At 35.1% G+C, this 21,241-nt stretch overlaps 1 protein-coding gene across 1 annotated transcript; it reads left to right on the forward strand.

Moving 5' to 3' along the window:
- The first annotated feature begins 4,871 nt into the window (after nucleotides 1-4,871).
- On the forward strand, nucleotides 4,872-19,259 carry LOC132636885 (translation machinery-associated protein 22-like). The gene is made up of 8 exons (XM_060353942.1): nucleotides 4,872-4,966; nucleotides 5,011-5,179; nucleotides 5,647-5,709; nucleotides 13,640-13,701; nucleotides 17,496-17,577; nucleotides 17,686-17,753; nucleotides 17,827-17,910; nucleotides 18,933-19,259. The coding sequence occupies exons 2-8, from the start codon at nucleotides 5,032-5,034 to the stop codon at nucleotides 18,987-18,989; spliced, it is 564 nt and encodes a 187-aa protein (XP_060209925.1). The 5' UTR covers nucleotides 4,872-4,966; nucleotides 5,011-5,031; the 3' UTR covers nucleotides 18,990-19,259.
- The last annotated feature ends 1,982 nt before the right edge of the window (nucleotides 19,260-21,241 follow it).

A 21,241-nucleotide genomic window follows, 5' to 3' on the forward strand; every position in this document is an offset into this window, starting at 1 on the left:
ATATTCTCTTTCTTGTCTTTTCCGAGTTCAAGCATGATAAGTTGTTGCTCCCAAACGCACACATAAGTATACGTGGTCGTACAAGTAATATAGACTGTTAAGTCCATATATCGATCCCACAGAGACTTAAATTCTACTGTTAAGCTAATTCAAATTCGAATGAAACTATTCAAGAAAGTGAAAATCAAGATGTTTGTTGTACTAAACTAAAACTTAAAAGTAAACAATTTGTGATGGGTGTTTTTGTGACTAGGACTAGCTTGACAAAGATTGTAAGAATTATCATATGAGAGAAAGATCTAGGGTTGTGGCTTTCGACAATCCAGTTGATCTTCAGACAATTCCACCTATTTTATTTCCTGGGTTACTAGTTGACGGGTTAATTATACTTTATGATATTCTCTCGAACTACTCACAAGCCTGTAGATGTTACTATAATGCCTATATCTCTATGGTCATATCAGAGGTAACAAGGACGCATTTATTTCTCCGTATTCAACTAAGTAGGGCTAAAGGGTATATCTCTATCCTCAGTAGCGAAACGATTAAATCGAACAAACTCTATTTATTCTTATTACGTACGCGAATCCCTTTCTCAAGTTCAATTCGCGCACCACAGATAGTGTCTAACTATTGGCCAGATAATCAAACAATTAAGATCAAGAATAAATAAGCAACCTAAATATGGAAAATCAATAGATAATAATTGTCATCAAACCAACTGTCAAGTCTTTCGCCACAACCCTAGAATTAAGAAGTTTAGCTACTCATGATTCGATCATAGACAAAAGAATCCCTGAATAAACTAGGTTTGAAAAAGATGAAAAATAAAATAACCTAGAGAGAGAAAAATAGAACGGTGGCTTACAAATCCTTGAATAATCCCAACACACCGAACTCAGCTATTAAAACGTCTATATATAGTCTAGGGTAAAAACAGAAAATAAGTAATCCAAATCCTAGTCGAATCGGGACAACTCTCGCAGAACCCCGCTTTCCTTCCGCATCGCGAAAGGATCGCGCAGAGTACTGGGGCTTCTCGCTTTCCTTCCGCATCGCGGAAGGATCGCCTGATGGTATTGCCTGGCTGGTCTTGTCCGTTTTCTTCACGATGCAGAAGAAAAGCGGACCCTTCAGTCGAAGTATTTTCCTTTTTTGGTTCGTCCTTTGTGGTCTTCGACTTGTCACCTCGTTTACACGTCAAATGCTCCAAACTCAATCACTTTAAGCTCAGTTTTCCATCGTCTGCCATCATCGCACCTATACACATGAAATATAACGACATAAGTTCAAATACGACGATTGCATCATGAATTAAGCGATAAAAGTCATACGAGTAGGCTGTAAAATGACACAAAACATGATATTTGTGCCAAATATCATAAGTTATAGTATAATTTTGTGAAAAATCACAAGTTAAGAGTACTATATTGACAAAATATATATATTGCGATCTTTTTTATATTTATTTTCGCGCGTTTCAAGCATTCCAAAGAGTTTTTGAAAAATATTTGGCAATCAACTCATCAATTTTTTGGATCATTCTACTATTCTAATTTTCAAGTTTTATTTTAGTTACATTTTTTTTTTGGTTGTTGTTGTTGTTATTTTTGTTATTTTCACTTTATAATTATATTTTATCTTTTCAATCATTTATAATAATTTAAATATGTCGACAATATGATCTGGTTTTTCAATTTTTTTTAAAAATCTAAACTATAACACATGTCCTAAAAAGGTTGGAGAAATTGATTATAAAAGGTTGAAATAAATTTGCATTTCAAAACGTTAGGAAAATAGATTTCAAATGTTCTAACATTTAGTTGTTTTAAACAAAATCTAAGGCCTCTCATCAATATTGGCTTTAGGCAATAAATATTCTTGAGCCGCCACTGAGTACCTTAAGATGCCAAGCCTCTTGTTAAATGTTTGTACCAAATTTTCCTAGAAATTAAACAAGCAAGAACATTGAGTGACATAAAGAGGCAAATGGGCTCCCCTTTAGGACTTACTGGGTGAATTGTTTCTGAGAATATTCTATAATTAACTTTAAATAAGGTTTATATACAATTATTTCAATATTGTAAAGTAATATTAACACATTATCTATCCTAGGTCCTCTTGATGCCAGAAAATTAAGTAAAAATTGTTGTATCTCACTAAGTATGTCTTTACGTTATGAAGACAATGTAATTTTTTTTTACATCTTTAATTAATTTGGCCTATAATAACAAGTAACTATTTGTATCAAACCTGCTATATATGATAACTCAAAAAAATGCAATAATAATTTGCAATAACTGACTGAATTGAATGTTAATAGATTTTTTTTTACACTATCAATTGCTTATAACTTAAAACCATTATACTTATATATACTCTTATTCTAGAACATGATCTAAAATGACTTACTACAAAACACCCGTAAAAAGTTGAAAAACTCTTAAACATATACTACTAAAATTCGAAAGCTACTAAATTCACATTAGTATTTGTTAATATCCTTTCAACGTGTTCTTTTTGAGATGCTTAAATTTCTATATTGATAAATCATATTTTCTCTCTCCCAATTGACATGAAAGTGTTCAATACAAGAGTTACAACACATAAATTTTGGCATAAATTCTTCAAATTTTTAAAAACAAAATTTGCATAATTAACAATTACATGAAAAATATTACTTGTAATTCTATGTAGTAGTTAAAACTCAAAAAATTTAAAAAACTTGAGAAAATTACTGTAAAAAAAAAATTGTTTGAGTCTCCAAAAAATCAAACTTCACGTAAAATACAACAAAGGAAATAAATTATTTAAAACATATTCCTTTATTCTTTCTTTTAAAGCTTTCGGGGGTCGTTTTGGTTGGTGTGATAAGAATAATAATTCCGGAATAAGATGCAAATTATTTATCCCTCGTTTGGTAAAGGGAATTAATTAATTCTAGGATTATTTTGTCCCATCATTTGTACTAAAATAGTGGGATAACTATCCATATAGAAGGTGGGATAAAATAATCTCATGAATATCTCCATTACAAATTCTTGCCTATCCCCATTGAAATTAACTAGGCAAAGTTAGTGACTTTTGAAAAACAAAATAAAGTTGAGTGGCTATGATGATCAATTACCAAAATTGAGTGACTATTTAAGCTTCTACTCAATGTTGAGTGACTTTTGGAAGAAAAAAGAAAGTTGAGTGACTATGGTGGCCAATTACCCAAAGTAGAGTGACCATCCAAGATTCTAACTGAACGTTGAGTGACTTTTGAAAGACAAACCAAAATTGAGTGACTATGGTGGTCAATTACCTAAAGTCGAGTGATGATCCAAGCTTTTAAGTTCTAACTCGATTATATATTTACCTTTTTGTTTTTATGGAAAAGGGCCTAAAATGCCCCCAAACTATGAGATTTGGTACAAAAATGCCCTCCGTTTACCTCTGCGCTCTAAAATGCCGTCAACCTATTGGGCCTAAATTGCCCTTATTTTTAACAGCAGTGGCATTTTTGGCCCAATAGATGGACGGAGCGCAATATTGTACAAAATCCCATAGTTCAGGGGCATTTTAGGCCCTTTTCCGAAAAAATATTTTTTTATTTATTTATTACGTGGCAAGTTTTAATTGGTCAGTTTTAAAATTAATCTAAACTAATTATATCCCAACACAAAATCTGGATCCACCTAACCAGCCTTGACTTAAAATGGTGATTGTAGCAACATCGGGCCCCGCCGATGAGCCACCATTAATCTCCAGCATCCTTTCCTCTATTGAAACAACCCAAAACTTGGATTGAAACCACCATATTAATTGGTTAGTTTTAAAAATTTTAAAAAAATATTACACTTATTGCGTGGCATGTTTTAATTGGTTAGTTTTAAAATTAACCTAGACTAATTATATCCCAACACAAACTTCTGATCTACCTAACTCGCCCCGAGTTGAAATGGTGACTGTAGCAACAACTGTGCCCACCGATGGGCCACCATTAATCTCCATCGCCCTTTCCTCTATTGAAACAATCCAAAACCTCCATTAAAACCACCACCGTAACATTGCTCATCCAAACGGTCCATCGAGCCACCATTAAATAGCTAATATTCTTGACAGTGATATGGTGGTGGTTTTAATTACCCTTAATTTCACTTGAAACCCATTAACTATATAAGGGAAATTAATGAGAATGTTCATGCGGCAAAATTGATTACCCTTAATTTCACTTGAAACCCAGTAACTATATAAGGAAAATTAATGAGAATGTTCATGTGGCAAAATTGATTACCTTTAATTTCACTCGAAACCCAGTAACTATATAAGGGAAATTAATTAGAATGTTCATGTGATAGAAATGATTATCCGGAAATATTCATTTAAGAAAATATTTCACTTCATAACTGCATTTTAAGGGCAATATTGCCTTCCGTCCATCTATTGAGCCAAAAATGCCCCTACCCTTAAAAATAAGGGCAATTTAGGCCTAATAAGTTGACGATAGGGGTATTTTAGAGCGCAAAGGTAAACAACGTTTTTCTACCAAATCCCATAGTTCGAGGGCGTTTTAGCTCTCTTTTACATTGTTTTAAATTACTACTCCATTTTTCGCAATTTATGGGATATTTTCCGCTTCCTATATTCAAATTATACAAACTTTGATCAACATTTTAATATGACTTTTTTCACCAAATTGATATGAGAAAAGTTACAATTTACAGTACTTTTCATGCAGTTTTCAAATATATAAATTTTAATATTCAAATACTAAATTAATCTAATTCAATTTAACTTCAAATTTTAATTAAATTAACTCTCCAAAAATTAAAAAAAATATATCACATAAATTGAAACAAAAAAAAAAAAAGTATTACTCCATTTGCTAAAAGCTAAGCTTCCTATTCCTTTTTTTCCCCTACTCCTCCCACATCAATAACCGATCGAACAACACCAACCCGGAAACGCCGTCGTTTTCGATACAATCGTCTTTTTTAATTTTCATAGTAACGAAAGAGAGAACTCAATTTGAGTTACCTTTCAGTAATGGCCGAAAAGCCCCAACCAATTCAAGTTTTATACTGTGGAGTTTGCGGGTTACCCGCTGAATACTGTGAATTCGGACCCGAATTCGAGAAATGTAAACCCTGGTTGATCCAATTCGCACCCGATCTCTACCCGGACCTCATTAAAGGTTATATAACCCTAACAAAAATCCAAAGACCATGTTTTATGATATTTGTATTTATTTATTTATTTATCAATTTGTCGATTTCTATTATTATCTGTTGTTTCTTGTACTTCAATTATATTGTAGGAGTATTCCTGTATAATTGAATTTATCATTACCATGGAATTTCCTGTAATAATAGGCAAATGAGCATATTTTGTGATGTATATGTATATGATATTCTCGTTAACCTTAATTTTCATATTTATCATTTTTTTTTTTGTGATTTGTTTAGTACTCTTTTCATTTTAATAGGAGTATTATGTGTATTACTATCTATTGCCGAGGGTTTATTGCGAACAGACTCTCTGCGTCGCAAAGGTAGGGGGTAAGGTCTGCATACATCCTACCTTCCCCAGGCCCGACTTGTGTGATTACACTTGGTATGTTGTGGTTGTTGTTGTTGTTTATGTATTTGTTTGTTTTTGCAGATTCCAATTCAAAAGAAGCTGATAAAGTCTGTGATCAGCTGCAGTCAACTTCAATCTCAGAAGGTAAATTATTATTATTATTATTATTATTATTTTTTTTTTTTTTTTTTTGCTATTGCTCTCTAGGAGAGATAGGATTAGGAATGAAGGCATCCGCGACAAGGTGAGAGTGGCATCGGTGGAGGATATAAGATGCGGGAAGCGAGGCTGAGATGGTTTGGGCATGTGAAGAGGAGAGACACAGATGCCCAGTGCGGAGGTGTGAGAGGTTGGCTATGGACGGTTTTAGGAGAGGTAGAGGTAGGCCAAAGAAGTATTGGGGAGAGGTGATTAGACAAGACATGACGCAGTTTCAGATTACCGAGGACATGACCTCAGATAGGAGGTTGTGGAGGACTCAAATTAGGATAGAAGACTAGTTGGTAGTCTCGCTTTTCTTTCGCACTAGTAGTCATAGTTTTGCTCTATCGTTTATTGCCCTTTGATTCCAGGTTGTTTTATCATGACTTCTTCGCTCTTGTTATTTCTCATTTTCGCATTGCTTTGATATGCTTGTCCTTATCTGACTCTTTTGCCTTGTTGTCCCTTGTTTTCTTTTGAGTCGAGGGTCTTTCGGAAACAGCCTCCTTACCTTCCAAGGTGGGGTAAGATCTGCGTACACTTTACCCTCCCCAGACCCCACATTGTGGGATTCCACTGGGTATGTTGTTGTTGTTGTTGCTGCCATTGCTCTCTTGTCCAAGGATATTAGTAGAAGTATTTGTTTTTCCTATAAAAATTTTTTTGGAACCCCTGGGGAAACTCGCAGCCGCTGGCCTCGAGTGCGCACTGGGTAACCTGCTCACTGTGCATTAGCTCGCAAACCACACTAGGCAAGCCTGATGCGACGAGCTCTGACTGAGAAGGCTGTTGGTGAGGGGAATTAATCTCAAGTCTCCCAGGCGGAAACTGCTCATTCAACCAACTCAGCCAATCCTTGCGGGTTGTTCCTTGTAAATTGGAACATGAGTTTTTTTACTTTAATGAAGAAAAGCACTATCTTTTTTCTGGTATAATGTAAATGTTTTAAATTGTTGGCAACAACCCTGGTATATAAGTAATATATCAAGAAGCAGAGGACCTACAAATAGATGTACTCCCTCCATCCTATTTTATGTGAATGTGTTTGGCTGAACATGAAGTTTAAGAAAGATACAAAGGCTTTTGAAACTTGCTGTCCTAAACAAGCCATGGCACTTTTGTGGCTATTAAGTCACGTTATTAAGGATATAATGCGGATTCTAAGATTAAATTGTTTCCAAAGAAATGTGTCATTCTAAGATTAAAAGGAAAGACTGTCACATATGGGACTTAGGAAGTAGTTTCTTTGAAAGACACCCTACCTTTTCCACAATTCGGGACATCATTAGTGTTTTAAGAGGAAACTAGAAATAAGAGGTTATTCCTCAAGTTAACAAAGTTATTTGCATCCCATCAAAAACTCTACTTTGATGTACGCACCAAGTGTTTCCATTCGTGCTCATCAGAGTACATCGTGATTTAGGATTTGGACGTCGTGAGCACGAACGGAAACACCGCACGTCCTAAATCTTCTCTTTTTTTTTTCCATAATTCCAACTAAATAGGGCCTCCTTTCCAGTGGTTGGTGTTGTCCATTTTGTCCTGAAAACCTCTAACCACTGACATGTGCTAGCTGACAATACAAAAAGAGGTAGTCCACATCCTCGATCGAGCTCTTTACGCATATAGCACCAAAGAACATATGTGATCCTTCTCCGGCTCAAGTTTTCGACTATTAGGATTGTTATGATCGTTGCTAATCAAGTGAAGAAGTGGCGCTATAGTTTTACGAATGGTGCAGGGAGTTCAACTCGTCCCCGCTTAAAGGCATATTGTAATAGGACTTTATTAGGAACAATCTACTGTTGCTTCCCCCTCCACCTCTATGAGTCTTTGTTCAGCGATGTACTCTGATTATAAGGCATTTCAATCAGGCTTGGAAGTTCTGCTACCTCCAAATCCCAAAGTTTCCTCCTATATTGTAGGTCCAAAGAACACCACACTCTTGTAGCCTTCACATATGTTGGATTGCATTCCTTTTGGCTCGTGCTTCTTTAGATGCTTGGGAATGTGAGCCTCAAAGTGTTATCTCTAAATATGTGTGCTTTCAAACATGCGTGCTTCCAAAAGATAATCTTGTTCTTGTTCCCTACCTTGAATGTTATGCTGCCGCTCTTTCTGTTCCTTCACAACTAGTATCCGTACCCGCACGTCGCGCGGAGAATATTAAATATAATATATCATAAGATAATGTTACTTGAAAAATATGGTGGACATGAAGGAGCATAAAAGAATTTTGGTTTTGTTATATGCATTAGCTCGTTCTATATGTAGTATTCTTTTTGCACTTCCATAATATTTATGTATGTAATCGACACTCATTGTATGTTTCAGACAAAGACAATAGAATTTATCAAGTATGAGTATAGCAGAATGATTGTTCCTTGAACTCAATTAGGGGATAAGTTCTTTAGATGTCGATGCAAGTAAATCAATATTATCCTTTCAATCTTCCCATCAATGATCCAACATTCATCTTCAAACACCTTGTACTGATAATGGAAAAGGCATAAACTAAAGGGAAAATTAGATATCAAGGGTAGAAGATAAAAACATTAAGAAAAAGTAATAACAGATAGACAGTAACATATTTGTTTTTGCACTTTAAATTAATTGAATTCAATCTCTACATGCTACAGATGCTTTCCTTTTGCTTAATTTTTTTTTTAAAATAAAAAACTAAACCCCATGAATCAAAAGAAGCACAACAATGACCCTCGGTGTTCCGAATTCTCTTTTTTGCACTAATCTTCATTAAAGATATAAATTGCCAGATCGAGTTCGTTCTTCTTTCAAAAATTTCTTCATAAACTGTTTTTGCCCAAACATAAGTAACCTTCTCATTCCGAGGGCTCAACTTCATACACTTTTTTTTTTTTGACAAAAAATCTCATACACTGTTCTTTTGAGCGATCAATCCAACTGATTGCATCTTGACTTGGTGTACTGCAACTGTACAGTTTCAACCGTCTGAATAGGTTTATACATTATAACAACATTAATACCTTCAAAAATCGATCCAAAGACACGGTTAATGGGGGTATAACCTTTTTGAAAAAATTTACCAAGAAATCTACATGCAGTGGCTCTGTTCACAGTTGGAAGTATCTTAAAATATATGCCCTGTAAAAAACGCTGGACATGATACAAATACACTACCAGTAAGGAAGTCTAAAGATAATAGAGCACAAGTGCACAACCACCAAACTCTCCCTCTACTACCTTATCACAAGCAGGAAAACACTTCAGCAATTAAAATAATACTTTAGTAAAGTATTGTGAATGGTGAGTGGTGACTGAATATTTCATTATACTCTTTTAAAATCGATCATATTGCATGGATGAAATAATATACGGTTTTCAAAAGGAGCACTTCTCCTCTCAAGTGTAATAAATCCGAGCAAATAACGTGTATTCTGTCCTTATGGATTTAACAAAATACGGAGTTATCATTTCTGAATGAAAATAATTAAGCTTTATTTCATACAGTGTTAAGATGAGCTGAAACTTGATGGTAATTACCTTCATTAAATTAATAAATTACCCCATCCAAATGAGCATGAAATTGTAATAAAATTCTCGTATCATCCACCAAAAATATGCAGCAGGTTAGTCCAAAAATTTAATAACTGGAGAAAATGCTTGCTTTTTGAGCCAAGATTTAGCCACCTATGCTAAAACTACAGATCATAAAATAAATCTTATATGCCACATAACATTCAAAAGGAGGGATCACTTAACTTTTGCAGTTCTGCTACAACTACTTTGTATTATGGACGTTCTTGAAAGTGTTATCTTCCTTGCTCATAATTTTGACTTGCAGAATCCATTGAATCTTATCCTCTAGCAAAGTAAAGTAATAGACCTCGACTGCAAGATATTTATAGGTCTGTGGAACGAGAATAAAAGATTAAATGAAACTTTAGCTAATCTTATTCTAATAATTGCATTTAAATAGACATATAAGTATAATTCATTGTTGTATCTATTTCTGCTTAAATTTAATATTTAAGCAAGTAATTTGAAAGATTTTTCTACAGTAAAGGCTAGCATCCTTTTCATATCTACATGCTCGAGAAATATGCTAAGTTAATTACTCATACATCAACTCATCAATGGGTGAGAAATGCAAAATAGATCAGATAGATTACCTTGAATAACGGAGAGCAATATATATATATATATATATATATATATGTGGTTCCCACCATTATCTCTAAGTCTATATATCCACCAACTTTGTTCCAAACTCCTCTATCGCATTCCTGTAATGTAGAGCCTGATAATTTGCTCTACAGGGAAACTTTGAATTTAGTAGAAACTGTCAGTTTACCTACTGAGAAATCCGCCGAACTCGAGAAGCGCTTATTACCATAACGATATATGTCATCATCAGGGAGTGGTCGAGATGACTTGGTGAGGGTATAAGGACTATTCGCACTACTGCAGTTGTTATGTTGAAAAAAACAAAAAGTACACAACATGAAGTTATCTAATCATCAAGACAATACCATTCATACAGAATACTTAAAGGAAACGAAAATCTAAGCGAGTAGATGTGCCATAAAATAATCCATCGGCACTTTTAAGCTAATGGTGGAACCTTTTGATGAGCGAAAGAACCTCCAATAGTTCATCCACAAATTAAAATCATTATTTCCATGGCTGAACTTCAAAAACTACAAATATCCATCAAACTCAAGAATATAGCAGCAGGCTAAGGTGACATTGACTACATTTAGATATACGAATAATAGAAACTGTGCAAATATTATGTGCGTCCCTCAAACATTGAATTAACTCATCACACTATTTTTGTATAATAATGTCCATTATCCATGCAATGTCATTGTTTTTATACATCTACCTAAGCAGCTTTTATCGAGCGATCATAATTTAGAGTAATTAAAACCATAGTGTAATTAGAAGTAAGAGTAAAAGTCAATGTTGATTAACGTTTTTGTCCTGCAGAATCAACTCAAATTCCACTACATCTTATTGATGGTGATTTCGCTAATAAGAAGGTAGATTACGCAAACAAAAATGTTAAAGAACAAACACATTAAAAAGCCTTTGTTTGCTGATAAAAATCCTCTGTTTGCTTATTTTCTAGTCTCCAGATTGAAGTGAAGATCTTGTGCTTCTTGACTTCTTATTCATGTTAAACAGAAATACATTTGGATGAGATTGAACTTACTGAAATTCCAAAAATCTCTATTCTACGATTTAGCGAATATTTCCTGTCTTTTCCGATGCCGGATTCTTCTCGGTGGCCTTCTTTTCTGCCTGAGGAGCCATGGAATAGTGTAGAAATTTAGCAAAGATTTGAGAAAGATTTTTGAATTAAGAAGTAAAACAATTTATTCTATGATGAACTATACCTTAAAACAAAGCAAAAAATGAAACATTGCTGCACACCTAATTGAAACACAGGTTAGCTACAAGTTTCTATTATAGAAGATGATAGAGCCGGAATTTAAAATAAGAGGTTACATGGTTTTAATTACGTTAAGATAACTGCAAGTCCCCCATCACTGCCCTTCATCTTACTCACAGTTTAAAAAATAACTGCAATAACACAAATTAAAACCGACCACAATAATTTTTTTTTTTTAAATAGAAGAAACTGCAAGCACACTGAAACAGTATCTCAACTCAAGTGGATAAATTGATAGTTCAACACTATCGGTTGAATGCTTGTAACCTTCCATTTAGTGTTATCAAAGGCGCGCTTAAGCCCTGAAGCGGGACTCAAAACATGTTGAGCGCTTCGCCTCGCTTTATGTGCGCTTTAGTGCCATCATCGAGGCTCTAAGACATACTTTTCCTTGCCTATGAGCCTCTCTTGGAGAGATGACACTAGATGATTGATATTTCACTTTATCGTAATATTTTTACAATTTCTTTGTCCATATATTTTTTATTCATGCTTATTATTATCCATCTTGGACTAAACATATATATATTTGTATTTTTGCACCATTGCGCTTTTTTTCATTAAAGCCCACACTTTATTTGCGCTTTGCGCTTAAAGCCTCAGCTGACCTTAAAGCTTTTTTGCGCTTTTCACTTTTGGTAACACGGCTTCCATTACATTGGTATCCTTTAAAATTGCCTTAATTGGTGGAACTGGTCCCACTATTTCTGCAAACATGTGAATTCAACGTTATTTTTTTGTTCAATGCGAGTGTTTTAAAGACTTTATCTGATTTGCATTAGCAGTTTCAACAATTTTTACTTAAGCAATTTCTTTTTTGTATTTTTAAATTCCGATTTTGTGGTGATGACACTTGTCATCCTATTATTCTTTTGCCTCTCCTATTCTATATAGATAGATGTTCCTCAAAAGCCGCACCTAAATTGGACAGTCATGCTTTTAGTCCACCAACCCCCTTCTATGATTCCATATTTATCCGCTATCACCTCTCTTCATAGTGTATACTCCTCTATCCCCAATCTGCAAATCTACTTCTCTAACAGAGCTATGTTATAAACACACACAACTTTCATCCTAAGCTCTCTCCATCTCTTTAAGAAACCTACTGATTCAGTTGACTTATTTGTCAACAACCTTATGGAACAACTCCTATTTGATCTAGCGCCACATCGCCACATCCGGATGCTTATGTGGTCGGGTTAACTTCTTTGCCCACACTCGTCCATTTTATCCACACTCGTCCTGTATACGGGAACCCTTCTTATAGTCTTCACACCCAGGCGAAGATTTTGTGGAACGTTTTACCCATTTAGCGCTACATCCAGGCGGTGAATAACGTGTGCCTAGACGTCCCAACAAGTTTAATCCTTATTGAACTTGTATGCCGAATTTGTACTCCTGGATGAAAAGGAAGTTAGTTATGATTTGCATGATATGCTGGACTTGTTAGAATATATGTAATGTAAAACAAGTCCTGCCTTTCGTATTTGCTGAAGTACTACCTTGGTACTGTTTCTTAATAATACTTTAACTTATCAAAGACGTCCCAGCAGGTTCATTCATGAGTATTCATAAAATTTGTTACTACTTTATTGGTCATTAACATACCTCACTCTCTTCCTTTATATGGAGTTAATATTGGGCATGCTCTGCAAACATTGGTGAAGTAAAAATAAAAAAACTGCGAGTGGACTGTACTCTTTTTGTTGCTAACGATATCCGCTTTACCAACCTCTGTCAATTTCTTTCTGCAACACTTTGCTAGAGCATTGCATTGCGTTAATGACCAGGAATGAGAGAGGAGGACTTTTGTCTGAGCTCTCTATCAAATTGGAACAATCCTCCCGAACTCCCACAATTGAGGGAAGTGAAGATGGAAGAAGCGTCACATTATTGCGTAGCTCATATGTGCTAAAGGTGGAGTAATTATAAAAAAATTTAAAAGAGGTGTCGAGTTTCTTTTTGGTCATTTCAACTTTTCATTTCATATCTTTGACTTCTTCTATGAACATGTATCAAGAACTTTGGGTTTGATGTTGAAATTAATTTAATCTACCTTTCCACAAATTGAATTATGTTCTTAACCTATTTCGATTCGGCAACTGTTTTAGAACTCTGGCTTGGTATTTGGTTTGATTTTCCCTCGCATTTCATCTACCTTCTCACAAATTGAATTATGTTCTTAACGTTCCTCTTTCCATCTGCATTTCTGGGCTTTTTGTCTGTTTTTGGAAGAACAATATTTACTTGATGTTTTAAACCCTGTCTTCCTTCCCTGTGGGGCCAATAGTTTTAGAGAAAAGTTTGAACTAAGAACTGTAGCTGTTGATTTTGGATCTTCTTTGTTTTTTTCGGATTTCATTTTATCTACTTCCCCCCTTAGCATGTTCAAATTGAATTCTGTTCTGAACCATTCTGCTCCCTTTGTTGGGTCAGGTTCTTCTACATCTAAGAAAGAAGAAGTCAAGCGCCTTCCTGGTGGAAAGATAAAAAAGAAAGTAAGAAATTTCAAGCATTTATCTTTTTGTCTAATGTATATTAATCCTTCTTTCAAAATGGCATGGCTCTGTGCCATCCATGTGATTTATTAGCACTTAGAAATTTCGATTTAGTGAAGTTCTTGTAATTCTTTCTTTGAATTCCTTTGCCTGTAAAACTTTTCATTGTTGTTCCCTGTCAGCTATCTTCATAAGGTTTTAGTTTGACCAACATATTATGAAATGGATCATTCTAATTGAAAAGTTTTCAGTCTTTTGCATTGAGATTTTATGTTACAAATCTTGCTTTTATCATTTATATTCAAATTTTGGATGGATGCTATTTCACCTAGTTGAACTAACTTGAAGCTAATTATGCTTCGGAATGGGTTTTCCCTGCAATGTGAATGTGCAAGCATCCTTAGTTATTTCTCCTTAGCTGTTCTTTCTCAACAGAAGAGGCTGTAGGTAGGGCCTAAAGAAATAAAAAGAGCTCAATCTAATCAGTTTACCAACCAGAAAAAAATCAGTGAATTGGTATTAACTTCCAAAGTTACTACATCTTTGTTTTTGGAAATTTTACACTGTTAGATACTTACGTTAATCAATTTCAGTTGAAGGTTCTCTGTGTACTATTTCATGCAGCGGTGAATCTTAAATGCCTAGTCTGTGATATAATTGAAATATTTGAACTAATTCTTTTAATCTCTTTTGTTCTGCCAAATCAAAGGTTTGCTTCTATGGACCGATGTAACTAAACCTGACCTAGACTAATCCTGGGAGGTTGTAAAATGACCTCTTTTCTACAACCGTCTGTTAAGATGTCATACCCCGAACCATGGCCTGGGCATAACACGACACTCGGTGCCTGACTGCATGTGACCTAGCGAACCACATGGATTGCTAAATCAACAAGGGACATGTACTAATGCAGAATATGAGTTAAATCATGAAAGTCTGAATGAGCATAAGATTAGGTAATCATAAGTTTGAAAATAACATTTTAACCATGAGTGCGGAAATAGTATGAAAAACATGATAATGTAGCTGACAAGGCTAAAACACAACTGAGTATTTGACATGACATGCTAGACTAGTCTATGAAACCTCTGAACATGAATCTGGATGCTAAATTGTTTACTGGGATAAGGCCCTTGGCATACCTATACTGCATGACATGACATAAACATGAAATAAAGATGACACCCCAGATGAATTGGGGCTTACCAATAGCTGATACGAGGAATCCCAGCGAGCAGATCCGTCGTCCTGTAAATTGATACCTGCATTTCACGGCAAAAGAGACGTAAGTACACTGGAATTGTACTTGTATGTAAAACAACTGAATGAAAGAAGAGTAAGTGTGGTGCTCGGGGAATGGGTAGTAAGTGGGGTGCTCGGGGAGTGGGCAACCAAATCAATAACATGGATGCATTAAGTTATACGAAACTGAAACTGCAAGCTGAGCATGAACATGAATAACATCTGACATGAATATAATATAACCTAAGTAAAACACTTTTAAGAGAGAGAGAGAGAGAGAGAGAGAGAGAGAGAGAGAGAGAGAGAGAGAGAGTGTATGTGTGTGTGTGTGTGTGTATGTATATATGGGAGAGCCTTAGTATAACCGACAACATGAAATCACCACGTGGAGTCTGGTACCTGGCCCGACCAACAGAGCAATCCCATACCTTGTCGGGGTACAAGACATGAACATGACATCAGTAATCTGAAGGTATCGTCCTAACTAGGCGGAGCGATCCTTACCCTACATTGACATATGTAGTTTCAGATAGTCTGCACCTTCTCGGTAAACCGATGCTACTCCCAAAAGTATGAACATGAATATAGGTGGCATCTGAGCCCATGGTTTTTTTAACATGACTTGTAAGCATGACTTGAGACTTGCAAGTATAATATTACATGTATATAGATATATAACTTGTGTAAAGCACGAAAACATGTAAGATTCATGAAGTAGAGTAATATTGGTTCATGACTTGTAATTGAGAACCCATGGAATTCAAAACATGAGTATTCGTGGATTATAGACAGATTCATGGTAATCGAAACACAATAACACACACACACACACACACACATATATATATATATATATATATATATATATATATATATATATATAGAGAGAGAGAGAGAGAGAGAGAGAGAGAGAGAGGATTTATCATGAACTGAGACATAATTTTCTAGCTCTAAGGAGAAGTCGTGTTTTCATGGATTAAACGTGGCGTGGGGAAGAACAATGATGTTCCCACATGTGGATAGAAGCCCTACATACTTGTAAACGCTCCAATCCAACGAATTATCTTGCTTCTCTGACGAAGAACACCTAAATCCTACCTTTGATTCGTTGGAGAACGATTACTTGTTAATCTTATATTTTTGTTTAATAATCATGTTAGGAATCATGTATTTAGCGCTAGGATTGATTAGGAATCGTAGAGATGTTCTTACCTTGATGTGGTAGGTTGAGAGGAGAGAAAAATCGTCCTTCAGGTGTTTTCTACGAAGTTGGAATATCTGACAAATGAATTTTCGAGTTAAGTGTTGAATTTATTGGATGGGGAATTTTGGACCCTACACCTCGCTGAGCGAGGTCTATAGCATGACTCTAGCTCGCTTTGAACTTAGCTCAGCGAGCTCCTAGGTCCATTCTGGAATTTTTCATTTTGGGACTCTACACCTCGCTGAGCGAGGTCTATAGCATGACCCTATCTCGCCTTGAGCTTAGCTCAGCGAGCTCCTTGATCCATTTCACTCTTAGCCAAAATTTCACGTTTTTCAACTTTATCGACAGCGTTCAGTAAAATGGTCATAACTCCTAGCACAAATCTCCTTTTGAGCTCCAACTTATATTGATGGAAAGGTATTTCAAAGGGCTACAACTTTCAATTTTAAATTTTCTCAAATTCCAACGGATTTTCACGAAATCAGGCTTGAAGGCAGACCTATCGTAACTTAATCGATTCTATCGAATCTTATGTATTTCACTATTTCCACCCAAGTTCATCCCGATGGGACTTCGTATGGCTAAAATGTCACACTAATACTCATTTAACACATTCACACCTAACCCGGATTTACCGAGTGTTACATAAGATGCTTGCAGTTCAGATATACATTCATTCATTGTTGTGAATACACTATAGGAGGTATGGTGAAGAAACTTGATTTCTGTGAGGCGTGGTGTTATGGAGGAAAGAAAGGTTTTAATTGGAAAAAGTAAATGGTTCATGACCTTGAGAATGATCTCCCCCATAGGATATCCATTTGGAGGAACTCAAGAAAATAGCTTCTCGAAACAAAGTTCTAGTGTACTTACTAAAAACAACTAGCATAACTAACTAGAATGTATTTAAAATGTTCGCTAGTGAATTTGGTTGAAATGAGTCCATTTTATTGAGGTAAACTGAGATGAAGATCCCAAATCAGTTGGCATGATCTGGTTTCCATGTTGGCATGGTTAAGCAGCAAATGAGGCTTATCTACTAGCACATTTCAATCCTTTGTCTTTTTCGCTCTTATATCAAGCGGGTGCATTCTTCTTCTCCTTCCTTCTCTCCCTCAGGAGAGCCTGATAGGCATTGGTAACTAAAACTATCATCTTGCATAATGCTAACCCAAGTCCTCACTGTATATGAGCAACTTTTCATATAATGAGTCTCATTTATTAGGCGTAGTATGGAGCCCTATCCATTTATTTAGCAGTGGCGTCATGATCCAAAAAATAATGCTGTGAAAATGGACTTACAAGTAAGTATACAAGTTATAAAACTTGCTTGGTTATTTTGTAGGATAAGCAGGAGATTATTATTGAAAAGGTCACCAGAAACAGACGAAAGAGTATCACTACCATCAAGGGCCTCGAAATCTTTGGTGAGCAATATCTGTAGTTGTATACTATCTTGCATTGTCTTGCTTTTCTATCTTTTCTGTCTTCCAAGTTGCTACAATAGTTAGCTTCACTAACTTTTGACATTTTAGGTGTTAAACTAAGTGATGCTTCAAAAAAGCTTGGAAAAAAGTTTGCTACTGGAGCTTCTGTGGTTAAGGTGTGTTGAAGTTGTGGTTCATAATTTTCTCTGATATGAGGTAGATGGATACTGACCTGGTTTGATGCTTCAGGGCCCAACTGAAAAGGAGCAGATTGATGTTCAAGGGGACATATCCTATGACATTGTGGACTTCATTACAGAAACCTGGCCAGATGTATGTTGTTTTACCTTCTGATTATTGTCTTTATATGTGTCTCAGTCTGGTTACACTTCCAACAGAAACTTTCCGTTGATGTTGCGGCTTGATTTTCTACCATAATGATCAATATCGACCTTTAAGATTATAAATTTCATCCTGTTTTATCTCTGACTATAAGAAGAAACTAAGTTTAAGTTGTACTCCATCATGCCTGGTATGTTGGTCATAAAATACTTCACTCATCTTAATCAAACCATCCACATCTGTAGGATGCATGCAGGATTTTCATTCAGGTAAAGAAGTTTGTGAACACATCTTGGTCGCTAGACTCGATACTACATATGATCAGACAAAATTGAGACTGATGTACTGTGGCATTATAACATAAAAACAGAGATTTTTCAGCTTTAATTTAGCATAATAATATATATATTTTTTGGTTGTTATTGTTGTCTTAAAGTTCTCATCATCTGAATAGCTTGGGGCCATTGTCCTGTATGTTGGCTTTGGCAGCTTTTATTGCAATTCACGTTGCAAGTAATGCATTTAAAGAAATGATAATCTTATACTTCACAAATGCAACAAACAAAAGGGTCTGACCAGCATTTCCCTATCTCTAGATGGGTTTTTCCTTTTTTCTGCCTCATGTGAATCCCCCTCCTTCTGCCTCATCTCAACATAAGAATCTTTTTTTTCCATTGTCATTTTCTATTTCTGTTGGAGATTATCCATGTTATCATATCAAGATCATGGTTGCTATTTTATCCATGTTATCATTTCAATATTTTTATCTTTCACTTAGCATACCATTTTCTACTTTCTAGTAATTTGATCTAGCTTTAGACAACTCTTAAATTTGTCTTAAAAGACATTTATGAGTGTTGGAATAAAACGACCCAAATAGAGGGGGAATGAATAAAGAGTATCCATATACTAATTGGGAATACAGATGTAGCAGTACTTGTTGGCTTTATACCATCTTCAACTGTCCAATTTCATAAAATGTCAGCTAAAGTTTTTTGCTTGGCGGTTTTCAGGTTCCAGAGACTTCAATATTCTTCATAGAAGACGGAAAAAAGGTTCCAGCTGCATAAACTTGGAAGTAACCCTGAACGAATGCTCGTAGCACTGTCTTGGTTGAAAATTGGGGGTGAGAATATGTATTGGCTCCATAGATGTGGCTACCATTCCACCCTCTATAGAGCAAATATAATAAGAAAAAGCAAAGAAACAAGGCTGCATTTTGCAGTTTGATATGGTTTTATTTGCAGTATCTCTTCTTGTACAGTTGCTGCGATGCATAAATATTGTTTTATGGATCTGGTATGATGAATGAAATTTTGAACTAGTCCTTATTATTTCAATGGCTTCTTGAAGTTGTGATTTAGATGCTAACTTCTTCCTGCAAGGATGAATAGTTCTGCATTGAAAGTGAGGTTAAATATTGTATTTTGAAACAAATCTTTGCTTTGTCTAAACAAGATTGCAGATTTTCATCGCAGTTCGGAAGTGTTTCCTACCAAATTACTATTACAAATCAGTACTATTCGTCGCGAAATAGTTCAAAGTCTATCCAAATCATTTTCATTTGAAAATGTTGGAGGAATTATTAAAATTCTAATGTGATTAAAATACATTTTCTAGCTCCTTCCTTGACAAGGAGCCGCTAGTAGATCTGCTACCTTGTTCTGCTCCCTATGTTTTATCTCCAGATTTTCGGATCTTTGCAGCAATGACCTCAGTCAAATATAATAGAGTTGGAAGGGATATGCTCATGTTTTAATATTTTGATTACCTCTGTAAAATCTATGGCAATTGTTTCTGACAAGTTTGTTCTGTTTGCAAAGAAGTTTTATGAAGTGGTGCAAGTTGTTAAAGTTTTTTTTTTCTTCTTTACCTTCTTTTTTTCTTGTGTCCAAACAAGCACCAAAAACCTTTCCATAGAAGGCATGTCAAATTAGGTCTCTATCTTTGGTGAAATCCCGCTAGCTACAATTAAAGGCAAATATATAACATAACTTGTTATACTTACAATTAATCAAACATTTCGGATTACTTTGAGGATTCTTTATAAATTGATTAACTTTACTTTGGTTGTGAAGTTATTGCAGTCTTCCGCCTTTATCTCAACTTGAGCCCGACAAAGTGAGCACACTCTTGTAGGCACATGGACAGTGAAGAGTATACACTGATCTAAGATTTGCACTTTTGAGTTTGAGATTCTACCACATCCATTTTCGAGTTTGAGATTCTATCACATTCAATTTGATTTACTGCGTTCGAAATTTATTATGTATACTTATGTAATGATTTTTTTAACACATATACAAGGTCTGACCCAAAGTATTGAACTCTGATTAACTCATATAATAAACGCCACGTCCACCTTTGTGAAGGTTCATGTGACCGACCTAGAGGCATAATTGTGTCTTTAGCATTGCGAGCACATCCAATCACCAATGGCTTTTTGATGTGGAGTCAATTTTATTGGACCCAAAGATCACATTTGTGCCCTCCTTTTTTTTAAAATAATATTAATTTTTGAAGCTTGGATTAGCCCACCTATGTTACGTTTCACATGCCTAATAAAACAAATTGCAATCCTCTAGATTTAAGTTTCAAATATACTACAGCAAGATGTTTCATAAAGCTCCCTTTTGTCCCAATATGACATTCTTACGGAGTACTTAGTATGAGGATTACACCCCATTCTTAACCCCGCCACTAGAAAATAAGAATAGAGTCATTGAGTATCTCTTTAGGATTTTAGCTAAATACGCTTATGGAGTCAAGATTTTCACTAGGAGCAGGAGGAGTTAAATTATAAAGAAGTAAATATCCGAAAAAAAGTCAAAGAAAATTTAGCGTGTAGTATATATACTGTAATTTCTTTTTATCAATTTACAAACTGTAAATTTTTAGCGAAGGAGTGTCAATTGACACTCTTTTTTAACAAGGGTGGCTATGCCATTGTACCCCGACAATTTAAGGAATTTTTATATTATCAATGTTGTTTAACATGTGATAACATCTTAGTTATCATTTTATCAGGTTGCTAATTTACGCTAAACATGTAATGGCAATCTTCAACCTTCATAATGAGATTACCTTGATAAAGCAAATAATTTACTCTTTAATCCAAGATAATTATGATCTCAAACCAAGCATGCGTGCACACGGAGACAAAAAGACTTTTAAGAGATGGGAACATAATTATTTTGGCTAAATTTGTAACCTATATATGCAATGATCATTGATAAACTAGCCTCATAATTGCAATGTGTATATACAAACCTTTTCTCTTCCTAGAATATAAGAACTATTTTGTCTAAATGTTAATGATTTC

Source organism: Lycium barbarum, chromosome 4 (genome assembly GCF_019175385.1).
Source record: "Lycium barbarum isolate Lr01 chromosome 4, ASM1917538v2, whole genome shotgun sequence".
NCBI lineage: Eukaryota > Viridiplantae > Streptophyta > Magnoliopsida > Solanales > Solanaceae > Lycium > Lycium barbarum.

What these genes read in the sequence shown, in the direction of transcription:
- LOC132636885 (XM_060353942.1), top strand. Translation starts at nt 5,032, where the DNA reads ATGGCCGAAAAGCCCCAACCAATTCAAGTTTTATACTGTGGAGTTTGC. An exon ending in GTGGAAAGATAAAAAAGAAA is followed by an intron (nt 13,702 to 17,495) that starts GTAAGAAATTTC and finishes GTTATTTTGTAG; the next exon opens with GATAAGCAGGAGATTATTAT. An exon ending in TTACAGAAACCTGGCCAGAT is followed by an intron (nt 17,911 to 18,932) that starts GTATGTTGTTTT and finishes GGCGGTTTTCAG; the next exon opens with GTTCCAGAGACTTCAATATT.